Here is a 17,428-nt window from a genome sequence, read left to right on the forward strand (position 1 = left end):
ATACAAAACAACCACTAACACCTGCTAACATTTGGCTTCATGTCTGCAATGGGAATGTATATCTGCATTCACTACCAGGTGAAATGACTCTGCAGTAGAGGTTTTTATAGACTGTGGCTCTGACCAGCAGTGAGGGAAACATGACACCTGGGTGAATGCACTGATTTCTTCTTCTTCATCTTCTTCTTTAGCAGTTTAGATGCTACGCTTTTTCTGGGTGATGTTATAATCTGCATTTATCTTCTGTGGTGTATAATAGCCATGAACATTTAGGACTATCTGTAAAAAGGTTCAGTCTGAAGCTGGATGTTATGATGACCCTGATAACATCATTGGGGTAAGCCCTTTTTTAAGTTAATAAATTAGTATTGAATGCTGTGTTATATAATGTATTTATAGTGGTGTCACCATGTTCCCACTGTTGTGTGTGAGTGTAGCCTGGTTTTAGAAATTCCAATTTATCAGTGATGCATCAAAAAATTATTAAATATCCAGTAAACTAAAATAATAACGGCTAGTACAGTTGCCACTTAGGGTTGAACTTATATATACATATATATATATATGTGTGTGTGTGTGTAAAATATGTAAAAATGATCAGAACAAATGTGTATTTATTGGTCAGTCTTAAAGTGTTAAAAGTTCAGCTTGTGTTTTTCCTGTTAGCGCTCTCTTTCATTTCTGAGCGTCGTCTGTTTTCAGAGAAGCTGACTTGTGTTAACTTGCTAACAGGGAGGTCACGGAGAGGATGATGAGCCTTCTGCTGCTCCTGACCAGACCGATGGTGGCCTGTGGAGCGCCGGGCACTGAGACGAGTAGAGATGACTCTGCAGCACTGAAAATCTGCAACAAATCTCTCGTGTTGTGAACTGTGCTGAGGCACAGAGGCATCGCAAATTTTGGCATTTCAAAGACGTTTCCCATGAGTGCTGCGATTCTTCGTGTGAAAAGGAGCTAAAAATATAAATCATTTGAGCCTCTTGGCAAAACGTGTTTACAACCCACGAGTAAACGAGGCCAGATAGGCCTGACATCTCTGTTACCTCAGCAGATTGCCTTCCTCTTCAGCACCGGGGGCTTAGCCGCACTTCAAAACATGACTCTGAAAACTGACAAATCAGGCCAAGGCTCTCCACCACAAGTGTCTCACATACTGTTGAACAAGCTGCTGGTGATACTGTAGGTAATTAGCACCTTGGCAGGGTGCTGTGGGTGATCAATGAGTCAGAGGGAGGTGAGCTGGTGCAATTGCATCTCCCACTTAAAATCTCTTGTTCCACATATATTATACAGGCTCATCTGCACAAAAATCAAACATTAATGAACGAAAATGAAAATGGTTGAAAACATTCCAGGAGACGACCCACTGAAACACTGCGGGGCACCTCAACACTCGCCGCTCTGTGAGTAAACCCTCCCTCTCAACCACTACAAGCCTCACAAAGTGCTCTATGACCTCAGATCAGCCGCTGGTTCTTGCCAGCAGCTAACAAGTGTCTTATGGAATATCAGCACCATATTGGAAGTCAGAATACTTGGCTACAGTCTGGTAAACACTGCTTATGACGTCCATGTGGACGGTGATAGGCTGTCTCCTGAGTCTGTGGCAATAACAAGAAGTTAATCCTTGCTCTCAATTTAACACATTTTAAGTCCTGTGCTGCCGGATGTTCATGGTTTCTGATCGTGACGTTTATTTTTGACTTAAGGATCACCACTTACAGAACATTCAAAGATCAGGGCTTCTCTCTGAGAGCAAAACAGTGATCCATCTGTTTCATTTACACCCCTCTCCACTATGACACTGTTTACAGGCCGACCTGAGAAACTGACCTGACACACAGTTTGCTCAAACCTCTGCAGGATACTAATTAAAAAAATTAAAAATTAACACTGAGTGCACAAATGACCTCTATGCTAATCTCATCACTGGCTGACTGTTAACTTAAAGCTGCAACTGGATTTAATAATAGATTGTTAACCACCACACAGAGGTGCAGTGATTAGCACTGTTGCCAAAAACATGCAGATTGGGGTGATGTTAATTGGATTTCTAAAGGTCGGTGCAGGTGTGAATGTGAGAGTGAACTGTTGTTGGTTGGATCTAATAATGTGAAAGCGGTTGCTCTGAGTGAAGAGCACACAGTTATTCTCAGCTCTTTTAGGTTCACTATCACTGCTGTGGAGTGGGTGCCTATTGTGGGCTTTAAAGTTTTAAGATGCTTTCTGCTTTGAGCACCAGATGGACACACGTATGGTGTTTAACTGCTGAGAAAGAGCTGCGCACCAGACAGGACTGCAGCCACTGATTATTTTATGTTTGGTTACATTTTGCAAAAGATTGATGCATTTTCTGTTGATGTAATGCATCATTTCCGATCTAATACTTAAGCAGATATTTTTTTTTTTTTTACCATATTGTATTTATTTTAAATGAATGAAAAATCCAAAGAGCCTCAATATTTATTATTGGACTTTAACATTCATGAGCTGTCCAGAAACATGACTCCTATTAAAATACTGTATGCTGATCCATATCTGTTGGATGTGTAAATAAGCAACTGCCTCCCAGAGTGTGATTATAATTTAAAAGTTGATGTTTTCAATGCTGTGTTCAGACAGTAGACTGTAGTGTAGAGTATATAAAGATGGAAGATACGTCTCCACGACCTCCTGCTATCCAGACATGAAACCACACTATCTTGGATACCAACGTTATCTTGACATTTGGAGTCTGGGCAGTAACAATTGGGATGGAGCTATGGTATCATATAATTTTAGCATCAAATCAAAAATTCAACTTACTGAAAAGATTTGCACTAGAGTATACATCAATGTGATAAGAGCTACGTAAAATGACAGAAACCATTTATTACTTTTTAGTTTGGTCCGTGTCCCATCCACTAAAACGGAGGATGTGGGGTTTATGACCTATACTGCAGCCAGCCACTAGGGGGTGCTCAAGATGCTTTGGCGTTACTTTTGGAGAGCAGCTATACACCGTTTTCAGACGTGACCTGCAGAGGTTCTCGTGAGAATTGGGTCCGGACTTTCTCCGCAGTTTAACTTTCACACATGAACAACGCAGCAGGAGATTCTCTACTCAGACGCGTTCACAACAACAAGTCCTCAGCACAGTTCAGGTGAAGGGTGGAGCAGCAGGCAGAGGCAGGATGTAACCACAGCCTGTATATAAAAGGATGTAACGGATTCATTCCGCTGCGTGGATCACATGTTTGTGTTTACAGCACATCGACACTCTCTTATCACCACAAACTCTCCTCACATCTTCGTATATGACACTGCTTTTTCGTTTCCAGAATTTAGTTTTTTACTTTTGCGTCTGCCGCTTGTTAGAAACATCATCTGGAAACTCTGGAGGATCTCCGGAGTTCAGTGCATGTCTCAAAGAAGCTATGTTGTCCATCTTTATATTGAGGCCATGGTTCAGAAAGCTTGGTTAAAAAGTGTAACTTTGGATTAATGGATCAATACACAAAGCCATAGTCATCACTCTTCAATAGCTACATCCAGTTGTCGTTGAATTTGCAAATAGTTTTCCTCACAGCTAACAAGAACATATATTCCTTTCCAATGAAACCATTCATTCACTGCTCCTTTCCTCTTTGCAGGATTGCTTGTAAGTTTGGTTTCATTTTATTGTAAGTTTCTGCTTCCCTCTTATTGTCTTTGGTTGTGATGTACACTTTCTATATTCAGCTCAGCGAAATCTGCACTATAAAGATGATTAATATCATCGGAGGATTACAAGAGGATGGTCCTGTGGACTCACAATTTTAATATACTGTACATTCAAAACTTTGCGTTAAAGCTCTATAATCTTGATCACTGAAGTGTCATCAGTCTACAGTTTTGTGTCAGTTATATAACAATGCTATGGCAAATTCTATATAGAAATCTTACATAAGATATCTGGGACAGAAGCCAGAATGGATTTCTCTGGCCGCCGGACGTGAACTGATCTGTTCGGATTTGACAGGAGATAATAAGACGACACGTTTCCTTCCAGCTTTGCCTAAGCCTGAGAATCCCATGGATGTGAGCATCATGAATGGTCACTGAAGAATAAAACACAGCAAAAGGTGGGTTCAGAGAAATTCCTAATGTTCTTTTGTTCCTCTGTAGATCCCGGCCGCAGCTTTTACATACCATACAACACCGAGAAGACATAATTATTTTCTCTAAATGGGATCATTTTTATATCCATGTGCACCACAGCCTTAAATTGTGTAGACACACCACTTTCCACTGGAAAATTAAGGGATCAAAAAAGGAGCTGCTGGTATCGTACAAGAGTGTCCATGTCAAAAGAGATTAAGAACCATTGCATCTCTTTATTTAGCCTTGAATACCTTCGGAGCATATGTGGCCTCGGAGTGCAACACTGTACGGCCTAAGCTCTTGATAGACACAGACTTCATTTGTATTTCAGTGGCAACTTCCGCTTAAAGCTGCTAAGAGTAGAATTTTCCTCTAAACAGATAGCCCGTACGGATTAGTCTTCATAATCTGCCATTCACTGATCCTCGAAATCATACTGTCTGGGCGCTCTGGAATCAGCTTACAGTGACAGTAGATGGTGTGCGAGTGGTTTTATGATTGGGATTGTGTGCTGTGTGGGCTTTATGTAAAGCAGTGACGAATGAGAAAAAGACAATTGTTTAGGGAGAGTGCCGCTTGCAATCTGCACAGAGGGTGTCACCTACTGCTGTAAGAACACGCTGCGTGCCTGTCTCTCGTATACGCTCTCACGAAACCAAGCGAACCTGTATCGCGAGGCAGTGACACTGAGGCCTTTCCACCTGTTGCACTAACAGATGCCTGGTGGTTGAAGTGAGCATCTCCGGTAAACTCTTAACCTCAATGTGAAAATCCACTTATTTCACATCAGCTAAATAGACAAGGTGGCCCCAAATGCATGTGTGTATATATACAAAAACAAGCGTTGTGTATAGGATGTGTGAGGTCAGACAAGACAGACATAATCTGTTTCCCCGTGTTCTTTATATAGATAGCTTTAAGAATCCAGACAGGATTTAAATCAAACAACTGTCACTTGTACACAGTCCTACAGTATATTAAAGTTTGATTACAAAGACACTTGGGCAGTCATTGGGTGACAAATACCAGATGGTGAATGAGTGGGGACGAGTGGACCAAACTACTGTTAAAAATAAATCTCAAAGTTCGTCATTGAAAGCAGAGTCGAAGTGATTGACTTTCAATTCTCAGAACAGTAATCACACATTATTCTTCGCAATTCTTCTTGATAACATTTTAAGACAAGTGGGGTTTTCTTTTAAACAAGCTATGATTAACAAGCAATCGGTGTGCAGACCTGACAAGCTCTGCGTGCGAACATTTCTCCACCAGCATCAGAGGTACCATTATAATTTATTAATGAGAAAAATGCCATCTTTAGCTATAGACAAAGCGAACACATTAGCATTGCATTAAACAGCACCTTCAACCAGGTCTGATGCAGTAGACACATGTATTAGGACAAACAAACAAAGAGAAGACATTAAATTATTTGTCTAATCATTCTGCATGTCAGAGGTGATATCAAATATAAAATAGAAATAAAGACTTTTTATATTGCTTTCATTATGACAGCTTGGTGCAGGAGTATCGGAGCCATTTCTCATAATAACACGTTAGAAAACGAGTGGAGGTTTTCTCATTAGGAATGTTCCTTGCGTGACGGCAATGTCACATGACTCGAGAAAGAGCACTCTGGGGTTTGGCTCCTTTACAAAGAAAAGGGGGAAATGTTAATGGATCCCGTTGTCAGAAGAGGAATGTCGTATCACTCCTTTCTGCTGTGGTGCAGTAGAGGCGTCTACGCAGAGCTGGAGACTGCCAGCTTCTTCAAGTGGTCCATGAAGACCTGCAGGCTGACGTCGTCAGTGAGGATCGGGGCTCCAGTCTCCTGTGGAGGCACAAAAATAAAAGGTGTTGAGCGATTTACTCACTTTACAAACTTTTCTTTCACTGATCTCATTATCGCTAATGAATCGAACATGGTTATCTCTAAAGGTTAACCTGTCTAAGACCTCGCTCTCTTGATAATCTCATTCTCAGACTGCCAGAGGTGAAGAGTAAGATATGGTTCGGCTCTTCCTTGAACCAGCAGATAAGAGATTAATGCTATTGTCCTTTTTCAATCATCCCCACTTAAAGCAGAGGTTAGCTGATCCAAGACCTGCCTTCGCTGACAGTTTGACTTTAAATCTTCTGTGTTGTCAATACAGTTTTTAATCCAGGCTACAGACAAATCCTGAGATTGTATGGTTTTCTGAAAATATTATAGTACATATTCTTAGAAATCAGATGATAATCCACTGAATCCTATCATTTTTAGATAATCTGGAGAAAAGGTATTACCCTATACATGTTACATATATCCTTTAAGAAAGCTTTATGAAAATAGCGAGTTGTAGCTGTTCTGTACCTGTCCCCAGGCGTAGAGGTTGTTGTGGGTCTGTGATGGGTTGACCTTGGAGAGCAGAAAGCGAGCCTGTGAGCCTCCATGCTCCGTGTCAACGTAGCGCGGCATGGGGAACCGCGTCTGCAGGATCTCCTGGGCGTCGTCCAGAGGAGCCAGCAGCAGCTGTTTGAAGTTCTCGTACTCCGTCAATTCCTGGTAGCCCGCCTTTCGCCATTGGGCTATAGTCTGGAAATGAAGAGGAAAAGAAACAGCATTAAGAAGTGATTGGTGAAATCTAAATGAATACTCGCATTTCTAGTCAGGGGTCTGCTGTCTCACCTCTCCATGGTAGATAACCAGCTGGAAGAAGGTGTCCATGAGCAGGATTCGATCTAGCAGGATGCTGCTGCTGTCCAGGAGCACCGGCTGAGAGGGACAAATACATCCAGGAAACAGTTGAGTAACATTTAACACCAAACACTTCAGCACTGACAAACATTTCCTCTAGACACGGTGAGGAGGCTTCGAGGAAAGGAAAGCTGGACTCCTCTATCATGAATAGTAATGGTGTGGAGGGTGTGAGGCTGACCTCTGGTGGTCCATGGAAGGAGTAGGAGTAGAGGATGGGCTGGATCATGATCAGGGACTGGGTGAGGTCCTGTCTGACAAAGTGGTGCCTGTAATAGGACGACTCATCTGGGCTGTTGTTGAACACCTGCAGGAAGGGCGACCGCCGCAGGTGGAACATAAACTGCAGAGGAAATAAAAGACAAGTTATTAAATGAAAAATCAGTTTAATGTCATATTTTTGTTAAATACTGCAAATCTATTATATTGTGGCCACTGTGTTATAATTACAGGGTATTAAGTCACATTTTAATCTGATCGATAGAGACGGCAAAACTGCAGTTACTAGGAGTTAGGTTTACCTGTGGGTAGAGGGACAGAGACTCTGACAGTTTGAAGGATGAAGGATCATCTTTATTGAACTGGCCGAACTTTTGACACTGCAACCAAGGGAGACAAAACATTGTTTAAACACTGAACAGAACAGAACAGATAATAACCTGGCACATCATGCAGCAATATAAAAAGAACATTCATAGTGCACAATCCTAGCGATGCCAAGTATGCATTATTCCTCTCGTCACAAAGCAGGTTTTCTTTTGGGTGTGTCACTCACCAGGCGGATGAGCTGCCTGTCGAGCCAACGCAGGACATCAGGTCCCTCCTCCGACTCGGCTCTGAAGACTCCCAGGCGAGCCATGAGCACGGCGGCCGCTTCTTGGTCGAATGACGACTCGATGTGCTGAATCTGGGACTGCGCATCTGCCCAGCTTGGGTAGGGACAAAAAAAAAAGAAAAGAAGAGAGGGAGGGAGGACACAGAGATGCGCAGGTTAGTATGGGTGAGGTATGAATGACGCACATGCCAAAGGCGTCGTCAAACAGGAACGTAAAAGTCCTTTCTAGTGAAGCTAATATTGATTCTAGACGTCACTCTCTTGAGTAAATATCAGACTCATTATAAGACTTATTTAAAGTGACAGGTAGAGTGGATATTCACGTGAAGGAACTCACTTGTATTTTGTAGGTACAGTCTTATCTGTCATAACTTATTAAAGGTCCAGTGTGTAAGGTGAAAAGGATCTATCATAAATTGAATATAAAGTTATCCTAGACCCCGTACACACCTGGTATTAACATAGTGGTTTTTGTGATACATCGCAAGCGGAGAGCTCTAAGTACAGGTGTGAGCGGTGTGGTGTGGTCTGGGCCTCATGTGTCCACATTCTTTTAACAGTGTGAACGTCCTGGGCCACGTATGAAGGACCTCTTACTCAGCGATGTCCTCTGATTCGCTGCAGTTTCACTATGAATCAAATGTATTTAGTCTCTTCTCGCTCGTTACCACTGCAACAATGTCAACACTGATCACCACGTAATTATCGATACTTTCCTTTCGATACATTCACAACAACAGAAAAATCCCTGGAGCGTTCATGTGAGGCATACAGAGGCCGGACATAATGTATGAATTCCGCTGCGTAAATCATGAGAATGTAACTGACTCAGACATTTGGGTTTTCACATACAGCCCTTCCGGATAATTTCAGGAGATTATCTGAAGTTCAGTGCATGTCTGAAAGCAGCTAAAGTTGTATCTATACCAACAGTAAAAACAGAGTCTTACTTCCTGGCGATGGTGGTGACTCGTATCCTTCTCTGTGTATTGGAGTGCTGGTACTGGGTTACAAACTGGATCGCCCCTCGGCCACCTTGGGGGACTGGTGCATTGTGCTGAACACACAGATAACAGTGGAGAACGTTAGAATTCAGTTGACAACCATTCCTCTTTTGTGTGAGCAGAACAAAAAGGCCTTCTACTACAAGGAGTAAACCACACAAAAAGCCACTGTTTGTAGAGTTTACAAAGCAAAGCCTTTATCACACTTCTTCACTTATTTGATGTAATCAGTGACAGTACTTTCATCAGAGTGCCATAATCCTGTCAGCTCAAAAAGCTATATTCAAGTTAATGTCCTTTACCTGATTGACCACTTCAAAGTAAAGGCCCAAAGTGGTGGAGGGGGTGAGACTGCACACTTTCCACTGGCTCGTGCCACCGACGCCCATCTCCTGCACACAACAGAGAACGTATTGTGATCAACGTTGGTAACTAACAGCTCTCAGATTACCCAATGACAGGGGAAGGAATCTGATCTTAATGTCCCACTTTTATCAGAGGCAGTGACTCACGTTCTCTGAAACACAGGAGCCTTTGGAGTTGAGTGAAACGCATGGTCCGATGGCCCCGCAAATCTTCAGCTCCCTTGACGTCTGTGGAAACAGAAAATGACAAGACTTAAATTCAACTTCTCCAATATCTTAACATTTAAAGCCAGAATGTGGCATGTAATGATAACATATTACGATAGAAAATCGCATTTTTACCTTGACTTCCATGACACCTCCAAAGGCCATGCGGAAGTCGCCATTGTAGTCTTTGCTAAAGACTCTCTGGAAGGTCTGCTTGAACAGCGAAGTATTGAAGGAGTCTCCCATCACAATGTGGCCCCTGATAAAGCACAGCTTACGATTAGTACCATAAATGATGCTTAAGAACACACAAGACAAATAATTCCACACCCTTCACCAATTAAAAAATAAGAGCTGACGCACCCGGTGAGATTAGATAAACACTTCATCTCCAGAAGTCCAGTCTGGTCCAGGGCACAAGCGTAGATATCGATACTGTGGCCATTTACTGCTGCGCGATTGGCCAAGGCTTCATGATACTGTTTGATAAAAGACATGAAACACATTAATGTCAATGAATATAGCCTCTGTGCTTACTGCAAGAGGGACTCGACTTTAACCGGTGGACAGTCAGAGATTTTATAATAAGAAAAGGACATTTTTGATGGGAAGATTTCACTTCGAGGTGAACTCTTATAAGAGGGACATGCACACGAGTGTTCACCTTGGTGGCTTTCTTGAGGTGACGAGCATTGTCCTTCTGGATGTCGTGCCAGGAGCGGATGGGAGTTTTCAGCTCGTCGCCCACCACCATGCCAGGGCCCTGAGTAGGTGGCCCGCCGATGAACAGCATCACACGAGCCCCTGTGTTGGGGAATGTTCCCTGTGGGTGAGCAGAGGAGGAATCTGGGGTTAGTCAAGGGAAAGTACTTCTGTTTTTACAGTGACACAAAGTAGTTCTACTTGATGTAGATGCTGACTGTGTTGCAGCACTTTACTGCTCATTAACCAGAGCTTTCACAGGCAAGAATTATCCATCAGTAGTTTTTGTTCTATAACATTTGTGCTGAATCCCGGTTTTCATGCTGTAAATATTGAGCTCTGGTGGACAACTGGCCTAGTTCTCAATTTACCATCTTAAAGAGGAGTGTAGGGTACTGTATATGAGACTGTACAAATACAGCTCGAGTTTTAAAACAGCAACCAAAGCCTAATTATAATACATCTTTATTTTATTCAGTCATTTGAAATGATTTTGAAACTCTTAACACCAGCTGAACAGAATGTCCTGTGTGGGTAGAATTATAAAAAAGGGCAAACCTGACCGCCAACACTTAGGACAAAGTCCACAGTCCAATAATGTGGGAAAGTTCAACCCACAATGGCACATTGGAAATAGGCCAAGCAGTGACATAGCTGCGAGAAGCCTTCAATATAATGTTACATTTAACAGCCAGTTCTACGTCAGCGCTGATTCATTTCTAAAGGATCAAAGTCTACTCATTCACGGAGAACACTAAAATACACAAGTCAGCTGATAGCGGGTCCCCAACTGCTTTTTGCAGTTCTGCCTTATATGTAAAAATACCCATTTATTGAGTCAAATTCCCTCTCTACAAATCAGTGAATCTGGAGCCAAATTTATTCTAATCAGGCCTCATCCTATCCGCTGAAGGAGAGTAGAGTGGGGGGGAATGATCTGTTGCACTATCAGTTATATAACCATGCAGATTAGCAGTTGGAGAAGAGAGGATAATGATGGCAGAGGGAAAAGACAGAAGGCAAACAAGGAACCAGCTCTAGAACAGACAAAGTACATGTACTGTTCCTGCAGCAGATATTTATCAGACATTGTGTGGGTTTGTGAACAGTTACATGTGACACGACTGTCTGGAAGAGGCTAAAGGTCAGGTTACTGTGAAGCACCTCAATGAATGACTGCTAACTTATTTGTATCAATGGCATATACACAATATGTGTGTGTGTTAGTAACCAGGTTAATCTAGTTAATCGAGTTAAACCAAAAATGAAAAGTACAATATATCCGCAGTCCACTTCATTATTTGTTCTTCTAAAAGTGTGTGTAATGTACCTCGAGCAGGCCGACAGCAACAGACAGTGCGACACCAGTGGAGCGGAGTGGACGTTTGCCCTGAGGGACGGGCCAGGGATCCCTCTGAAGTTCACCGAGCAAGTCTGTCAGATTCATATCGACCCGGTGCACAGGCTGCAGGAACCTGGAAATGAGAAAACAAACAAACCCATGTTGAACAAGAAAAACACACAACTTCAGTTTATTGACAAAGAGAAATTCAGAGTGTTACTCTATTTACCTGCAAGAGGCTGCGGTGTCCTGAGGGGCCAGTGGGCGTCCTTGCTGTGCTGATGCTGCGGGCTTCGTTAAACCTAGCATCTCCTGAAACACAGACACAAAGGAAAACACACATTATTGGGTTGAGCAGAGAGTTTTCATATCAGCTTCAAATATCAAAACTGCTTCCATTTTCTGAAAGAATACCGAAGGCATTTAAAGTTTGTGACCAGATACCCAACTCGTTATTTTTCATATTCCTCCCAAATTCCAAATGCCTTCGCCCCAACCCACCTGGATCTGTTTGGCGGACAGGTCCTTTGTGCCTCTGAACACGTAGCTCTTGGCGATCCCCTCACAGCTGAGCTCATGGACCTGGACCATGCGTCCGAATGTGATTAGGCCCACCAGGGCATTGGGTGGCAGCAGGCTGAGGGACATCTGCAGGGACTCCTTGAGGGCCTGAAGGTCCTCCTCTTCCAAACATGTGTCCACCACATACAGGAAGATCAGAGGTGTTGGCTGTCCACGCTGTAAAGAGGCAGGATGGGACGGTTAGACACTGATGAAATCATGAGCATCATTTACACAAACTTCATAATATTCAGTGAAACAGTGGCGATCATTCATTTATTGTTTCATTCTTTTATTCTGCAAATTGAGGATGAATTCTAAATGTATATTTTTTAATGTATGCACTACTATTACTCCTGAAAAACATGTGCATTATCGATGAAGTTACACTTGTTAGCCACTATAGTAGTTTGACCCCTTATTGGTTGCAAAGCCAAGGATGTCTGTGTGTAACCTTACTAATCTTTATTATTGCCAACTGTATTATATCAACTTATCAAAACATGATATAATAAAAGGCAAATATCTGTCACGAGTGGACAAGTGCACATAATAAGTATATGATCTATTTTTCCAAAATCTTGTGCTTGCATCATGAGCCTTTAGAAAATCAACCATGAGCGCAGAACAAAGACAACCCTGTTGTTAGATGCATGATGTGTACAGGGTGACCCATTGATTAAACCAAGGGCTTAAATATAATATAAGAAGTATTTACCTTTATAGGTTACTTATGGAAATCAGTAATATTCACCTTTGCACGGTACAACTTCAGCACAAGTGGTACTGAGGTCAGAGTGCAGACATGTATGTAGTATTTACCTGCACTATGTACTCAATGGTGGAAAACTGCGGCATGAGTTCAGCTGGCTGGTTCACTTCTGATATGCCTGCGTAAGAGGGAGGGAACTGCAGAGACAAAGGGAGAACTGGGTAAACCAACCTGATAAAGGAATGTAGTTGGTCCACATTAAGATATTCAGGCTCATTCAAGTCTATGTAATGACAAATATGAAATAGAAGCGTTCTGTAGACGTCAGTACTTACAGGGTTCCTTTGAAAGCAGAAGTTGCACGCCCATATTTTTGCCCTGAAGTCCACTTGACTGTAAAAGAGGGATTAAAATGTTAGTATCCAACGGGCAGGTGTGTTTACAGTTCTTATATGACACACCTAGAACTTCTAAAACATCAGGAAATGCTGACGTGTAAAAAACACAGCACAAAATTAAAATAATCAGCTAAATAAATGGTTTAAAACAATTCCAGTGTTTCCCATTAATTCATATGTTTGCATTTGTCCTTCGATGGCACAGTTGGTTTTAGCCGCTGTAACACACACATAATGACACATTACCTGCACACACACTCAACTATTGAGAGGCTGCAATTCCCATGTAAAAAAGAGAGCACAATTTTACCCCGAGCCCAAATAGATACTGTTTTCTGGTGTTTGAAGCTGAAAAACAAACATTCAAACATACAATGCAACATCTGAAAACATGTATTTTTTTTGTTTGACTCACCACAGTGGGTTAAGCACTGCCTTGCAGTTGGCCCGGCTGCACAGAACTGGTTCGTATTGGACCGGTGGCAGGTCGGGCCTCTCCTTGAGGGGTGTGAAGAGGCAGGAGACCGGGGCCACCAGCCTGGTAGCTTCCAGACGGCTGGAGGGCCACAGGTTCCAGCTGAACCTAACCCCATCCCTGTCTTCATTCTGTTGGATGAACTCCTGGTAGGTCGCCATCACAGTGCTTCTGGAGAAAGAGCCCAATACACCAACAGATGAGGTTGTTGGTCCGATGGAATAACTAGATGCAGTTGTCTTAACGTGTCCCTGCTTCTATCTGTGTGTTCACGCTAACTACTCGCACCTTTATACAGGTACTCCCTCCTCTCCTGAACTAAAATAGGACACTCCTGAGCTAAAATAAGACACAGATGTTCGAAAGCATGACGCACAGACGTGTCATTGGGAAACCTGACAAGCATGTTCTGATGACGAACAAAGCAGAGGAATCCTAGCAGTATTTAGGCTTCTCCTTCGCCTTAAGGCGTCACTGACGTTCCAGACACGCCAAAAAAACATCACCAGGCATCTTGTTGTAGCAACAGTTCACACTCCCTGTTTCTCACCATAATCAGAGGACTCTATACAACAATATTTATGGAACGATTAAAAAAAAATAATGTTGCAATCACTTGTCAGCTTGGCATAAGATGCAGTGAAAAATATGTTTGGCCAGACAACTGTGCACCTGGTTGGACTGCAACTACTGGCTATTTCCAATGATCAGTTATTCTACAAATAATTTTGTCAAGCAAAAAACGACCCGTTAGTTCTATTATGTAAGAAAACATACCAATTGTGAGGGATATTTCATAATCTCACAGACCCAGAGGTGACGCTGCCTGATAAGCAGTTCACAGTCCAAAGATTTTCTGCTTACTATCACATGAGATGGAGAAAAACAGCAAATTCTCACTAATAAGTATCTGGGACTTGAAAATGTTTGCCTCATTTCTCAAAAGAGTTGGTGTAAAAGCTGTATTTCAATTAATCAAATAAATGAGAAAAAGTGAGATATTGCATGTGACAGTTACTCTGTATGTGATCGGAGGAAAGGGATTTCATAGCACCCAGAAACAAAAAAAAGTGCCAAAAACATTAATCTTGGATAAACACTGTATTGAGTCATAGCTGAAGGCAATTGTGAACTTTGTGTTTACATGTGCATTTTAATTTAAAGTAAACATTGGCTGTTACTTCGAATTATGTAATAAAAAAAGCAAATATCTTTGGGTGGTGGAGTGATGGTTGAGCAGATTAAGCGGTTTAAAGATATCACCTTCCCTTTAAGAGCTTGAATGGAAAATAAGTAAATAAATGATGATTGTTTTGTTGACGTGTATCATCTGATGTGACCTTTGATCGGCCAAATGAAGGAGTCGTGGGGGCATTGATATTGGTTATCTCATGTGGGGAATTGATTTCCCCGTTTTCCCCCAACGAATAATAGAACAAACTTGTGAATTTCGAATCTAATCTAATAACAGAAAAGCATCCGTCAACTTCAGGCAGCAAAATGATCCAGGTCTACAACACAGGCAACAGGCCACGTATGATCACCGGTGGTGAACCGTGAGGGTTGTGGTCCTGAGCAGCTCCTCTACTCTCATTTCATTCATGCAACATCATTTTAACTGTGTGTACAGCCGTGTGGCATCACACTACACAATAAACGGTGGTCTCGACGCTGCTCTGTGGCTCTTGAAGCTAAGATGCTACGTTGAATAGCAGCCGGTTGGTTAGCTAGCGGAATGTAGCATTGACCCACTTCCTGCGCCTCCCTCAGCACGAAACCTGGCGGCCTACTTTCCCGTAAATGTAAATTAGAGTTCTTACCTTTTACTTTATGTTCCCTCGGGAGTGGACAGTACAGACGGAGTAATCTCTCCCAAACGAGCTAGAGCATTTGGAGGGGAAAGGCCGGCGGGTGTGGAGATGGAGGCAGAAGGACGTCGGTCGGTGAGCGGATCACTCCCTCAGCCGCAGTCCGCACTTTACTACACTGACGTGTACCTCCACGGTCTCTCCGCTCCCATTGGCTCGTCTCTCTGTGACTGCTGTTACGTCACAGATGCGAACAGGAAGAGGGGGGTCATGGGAAATGTAGTTTTATCCCTCTGAGCTTTCTTAACACGTCGGTAGATATCGGCGATGACGTCATTGCTACTGTTTATTGCGCGTCCTCTGACTGCTGATAGAAAGCAAAGTAGAATACATACATGCACTGTGTTAAATAAGACCTATTGTCTACGTAGGCCTTTAGAGGGGAATATGAAAGTTATATTGTAGAGTTATGAGAATAATAAAATGTAAGTTATTCATAGTTAAAATACACATTATTCTCAAATTATAAGCAATACATTTCATATTTCAATCTAATAGCCTATATGTAGTCAAGTGGACTAGATGTATTTACTAGGCTACTTAAGAAGACCTACAATATTACTTTATCTGAATATTTCTACTGAACCACAGGCTATCAGAGGGAAATATGAAAGTGATTGCATATAGTATAGATCAGTCATTCCCAAAGTGTGGGCCGCGGCCCCCTGGTGGGCCGTGAAGCCACTGCAGGTGGGCCGTGAGAGGTCATCAGAAAATAAATGGATACAAAAGTTTCAGATTTGTAAGTAAGCGTTGATTACCACCAAACATTTATGATTGATTTTTAAAAAAGTAATCATCACAGGTAATGAAACAAAGACAAGAGATTTAAATTCCACGTTGTTCTTATTTTATCTGACCTATATAGCAGGTGTCGTTGTATTTGCTGACCGTCACATTAACACCTGGACGCATCCTTAGCGGGGGAATCACAGGTGAGGGAGAACTTTGTTGTGAGCTGGGTCGAGCAAAGATGGAGCCGAGGAAAGCTGCTGATGACGAAGGGGAATCAGGAAGTCCAACTGAATCATTCCAAACTAAAAAGAGGACTCAAGTGAGGACCTGTCGCTGGCCCAGAGGACAACCCCCAAGCCTGTGTGTGTGTGTGCGCTGAGATGCTAGCTAACAAGACCCTGGGACCATGTAAAGTGCGCCGGCGCCATTTAGAAACTAAACATGGACAATATTTATTCAAGCCTCGAGCATCTTTTAAAAATACGCCGAGAGAGCCTTGAGTATATTTGGTTGCGCCTCAAATGTGTTTTTCTTCTCCCGGATATTCTTGTTCTGCTCTGTTATACAAACAGCAAGAATATATTTTTAACAATCCACTATTTGCACTTCATGTTTTTTTACATTGGTTGCTTTGCAAATTGTTACGCTTAAATGTGGATGTTATTGGATTTGCACTGTATATGCCTGCGTTCATATACAATTATTTTTGCTATAAAAGTCCTGTGTGTGGATCATATAGTTGTGATTAAAGGTGTGGGTGGGCCGCACACATTTTTCAGTTTTCAAATTGGGCCGCGGCATTCTTAAGTTTGAGAATGGCTGGTATAGATCATACAAACAATATAAGTTAATAGCTACAGTAAAGTCAATGTTAATCTCATTACTATAAGCTATAACTTCCATATTTGCCTCCAATAGCCTATGTAGTCAAGTAGGCTAAATGTAGACTACCAAAGAAAGCCTATACTTTATCTGAATATTTGTACATTGGCTGTTAGAGGGAATTATGAAAGTTATTGCTAATAGTTATCAGAATTATACAAAATGTTACTTATGAGTAATTAAAACAAAGTTAACATTGGTAATAACGTTTCTATTCTAATCTAATAGCCTATATGACATATTTACCATATGCTACTTAAGAAGAACTTCAATATTACTTTATCTGAATATTTCTATAGGCTATTAGAGGGAAACATGAAAGTTATTGCCTTTAGTTATGAGAATAATACAAATTTAGTTAAGTTAATAGTTACAGTAAAGTCAATATTATTCTCATAACCATAAGATATAACTTCCATATCTCTCTCTAATAGCCTATGTAGTTCAGTAGGCTAAATATGTAAGCTATCTTACTTTATCTGA

General features: G+C 41.9%; 1 protein-coding gene across 1 annotated transcript; it reads right to left on the reverse strand.

Moving 5' to 3' along the window:
* Window positions 1-5,006: 5,006 nt before the first annotated feature.
* sec23b (SEC23 homolog B, coat complex II component) lies at window positions 5,007-15,470 on the reverse strand. The gene is made up of 19 exons (XM_035183565.2): window positions 15,281-15,470; window positions 13,401-13,631; window positions 12,923-12,980; window positions 12,698-12,784; window positions 11,816-12,052; window positions 11,544-11,626; window positions 11,303-11,447; window positions 9,935-10,093; window positions 9,634-9,749; window positions 9,406-9,529; window positions 9,211-9,291; window positions 9,001-9,090; window positions 8,645-8,751; window positions 7,635-7,788; window positions 7,381-7,458; window positions 7,041-7,202; window positions 6,791-6,877; window positions 6,476-6,697; window positions 5,007-5,953 (listed from the first exon to the last, which is right to left on the reverse strand). Exons 2-19 carry the CDS (start codon window positions 13,619-13,621, stop codon window positions 5,864-5,866), a joined length of 2,301 nt encoding a protein of 766 aa, XP_035039456.1. The 5' UTR covers window positions 13,622-13,631; window positions 15,281-15,470; the 3' UTR covers window positions 5,007-5,863.
* Window positions 15,471-17,428: the final 1,958 nt, after the last annotated feature.

Source organism: Hippoglossus stenolepis, chromosome 2, assembly GCF_022539355.2.
Source record: "Hippoglossus stenolepis isolate QCI-W04-F060 chromosome 2, HSTE1.2, whole genome shotgun sequence".
Classification (NCBI taxonomy): Eukaryota; Metazoa; Chordata; class Actinopteri; order Pleuronectiformes; family Pleuronectidae; genus Hippoglossus; species Hippoglossus stenolepis.

Bases quoted from the DNA above. Each gene is read 5' to 3' on its own strand.
- sec23b (XM_035183565.2), bottom strand. From the start codon at position 13,621: ATGGCGACCTACCAGGAGTTCATCCAACAGAATGAAGACAGGGATGGG. The intron at 6,878-7,040 runs GTCAGCCTCACA...TGTCCCTCTCAG, and splicing joins CCTTCCATGGACCACCAGAG to CCGGTGCTCCTGGACAGCAG. The intron at 6,698-6,790 runs GTGAGACAGCAG...CTTCATTTCCAG, and splicing joins TGGTTATCTACCATGGAGAG to ACTATAGCCCAATGGCGAAA.